At 43.6% G+C, this 2,493-nt stretch overlaps 1 protein-coding gene across 1 annotated transcript; it reads right to left on the bottom strand.

The window, feature by feature from the left end:
* Positions 1–514: 514 nt before the first annotated feature.
* Positions 515–1,585, bottom strand: tmem229a (transmembrane protein 229A; the record flags this gene model as incomplete). Its single annotated transcript, XM_080851859.1, has 1 exon — positions 515–1,585. One exon carries the CDS (start codon positions 1,583–1,585, stop codon positions 515–517), a length of 1,071 nt encoding a protein of 356 aa, XP_080707985.1.
* Between the last annotated feature and the right edge of the window lie 908 nt (positions 1,586–2,493).

The raw sequence follows: 2,493 nt of genomic DNA on the forward strand, positions 1-2,493 counted from the left end.
TAAAGGATTGGTTGGATGATTCACAGCAAATTCATTAGGTGAAAAGTCTAATTCTCGTAAGGTGACCAGACTAATTCTCATTACCAACTCAACACTCAATGGACAGTCATGCAAGATACATGTGAACATTAAATGCCATGCAAAAAGCAATTACTAAAGGCATGCTTATATTATCTCTGGGGACCATAATTAATATAAACATTTTACCCAAATACCATTACCATGTGCATTTGGTTACAATGGTTACAGAGCACAGTACATCAGGTGAATGGAAAGACCTTTTCCCCTCATAAAATACCTCTTATAAACAGTGGTTCTTGAAAGGTGAAGTTACAGTGTTGTTCACATCCCTCTCACTACAAAGTGATGGGACTTCGATCAGATATTAAAGCTGCTGACACAGCTACATCCATTTTCTCTGAGGAAATACATTAGTGTGCTGCGTGTGTACACTGATGGCATGTATAGCCCCACATAGTAATTACTGTGGTTCAATCAAACTATTTAATGTAGACTATCGTTTGAAAATAGCTTTTCTGGCTAGGGGACGCCCATTGACACCCGTACCAAATAACCTCTCTTCTTTGGTACACACGACACGCAGTAGCACGTTCGACAGGATATCCTGATAAAGACTCAGGCAAACCCAACCAGGGAGATAAAGCAAAGTCACGAGACCCATAAAATTTAGCGGGTAATGCGAGTAGTCCCACGAACAGGCGTCATAATGGCGCAATGCAAGACCCCATGTGAACTCCCAAGTATAGATGAAAACAATATAAATGGGGAGCCGCATCCATGTGTTCCATCCCCTCTCAAAGTGCAAGTGCATGTACAGCTTCTCCACGACGAAGCTGCAGCTGCCGTACATTAGGAAAGACCACACGGACGTGTGGCCGCTCAGTGTCCGGTCAGACTTCTCGAATAGGTTAAAGACTGAGGTGAAAACAATCTCGTCTAATAAGCCTTGCATGCCATAAAACACAAATCGTAAAATGCCGGGTAGTCCAGGAAGAGGTTTCGTCTTCTCCAGCGCCGGCTTTGACTGGTTTCGTTTATCGGGGCAATACTGCAGGTGCAATAAGCCTTTATGGAATACATTAGTGAAGTACAATGCGAGGATGTAATGAATGACAAGCTGCGTCGCTGAAACCACTTTGATGTTGTCCGTTATCGTGAATATGTTGCCAATTAAGATCTGCAGGCCAATGTACAGAGATGGGTAGAAGATGAAGTGAAAAATAAAAGGGCGTCCTTGGAAGCACTTTTTCTGCATATACACCTTCTCTAACACGAAATGGGTGAGGGAGTGCACTAAGCAGAGGTAGGGTGAGGAAAACCCCAGAAGCTTCAAATCGTTGCCATCCAGGAACCTGCGTATCGATGACAGGACGATGTCCAACGTGACTCCGTGCATCCCGTACAAATACAGGCGCATCCATTGTGGCAAAGTAGTCATCGATTCGCTTGCGTATCCCGCGCTACTGCTGCTGGTCAACTCCCGTTGCCGAGGCTTTTTCGGGGACCTCAACCCTGCGTTGTCCGCCGGTCGTATTCGCAGGCTATCCCTGCGCCGAGCGGTCATGATCACTCTACCTCGAGTGAGTCAAATGCCCAGTCCTCTTTATTCAACATGTATCCTATGCGTTCTTGCTATATCACCTTCCGAATATCCTCACAGTGACGGTGTGAAGCCCTGCACCTGACAATGCGTTTATTTCTGTACCAGGAACTCATCTAGTAGGGGGCGTAACGACTGGAAAGATGGAAGTGAAATGCGGATGACGTTCCACTAGTGGGTCCCTCGACGTCCTGCAATTGCAATTAACTGCAATTGCAAGCGTCCGGTGTTCCTACTTGGCCCAGTGCTTGTGAAAATTAATGCCTCATAGCTTGCACGATCTGCAACGGAAAAGGGTCTCTAAATTGACGTTACTAAAAACAATTCAAACACTTGAAATAAGTCTGTGCATGGGGTCCACAACCTTGTTTTTTCCCCAACCACATCACGAGGGGAATTTATGGAAAACCAAAACATTATGGTATGTCCTGGTTTTAGTTAGGGAGTGGTGTTTTTTAAAACTGAAAGTGGAAAGTTCTGCAGCAGTGTCATAGGTGGAATCGCAGTTATATCGTTTCCCGTAATACAAACTGACGTAAGGATATGGACAAATTTGGCAGCAAAGTCATAGCTACAGACTTTCTCACTGTTACCCAAGCAACAGAGCCTCAGTTCCTATGTGTGAACAGATAGAACGTGCTTGTATTTCTTTCTTATGGACCGGCTATTAACTGGGTAGCATTACGTAATGTATAAAAGGTGGCGACCAGAGAACAATATTTGTAATATGTTCTGTGCTGCCATTGTCATTAAAGGAATGCCACCTGAAAAAAAAAAAAAACAGGTCACTTTGTATTCATTAAGAATAATTAACAATATAAAATGTAGTCTAAAGCATAAACGATTTGTTAGATTTATTTGGTGCATAACAT

Source organism: Sprattus sprattus (genome assembly GCF_963457725.1).
Source record: "Sprattus sprattus genome assembly, chromosome: 14".
Taxonomy (NCBI): domain Eukaryota; kingdom Metazoa; phylum Chordata; class Actinopteri; order Clupeiformes; family Clupeidae; genus Sprattus; species Sprattus sprattus.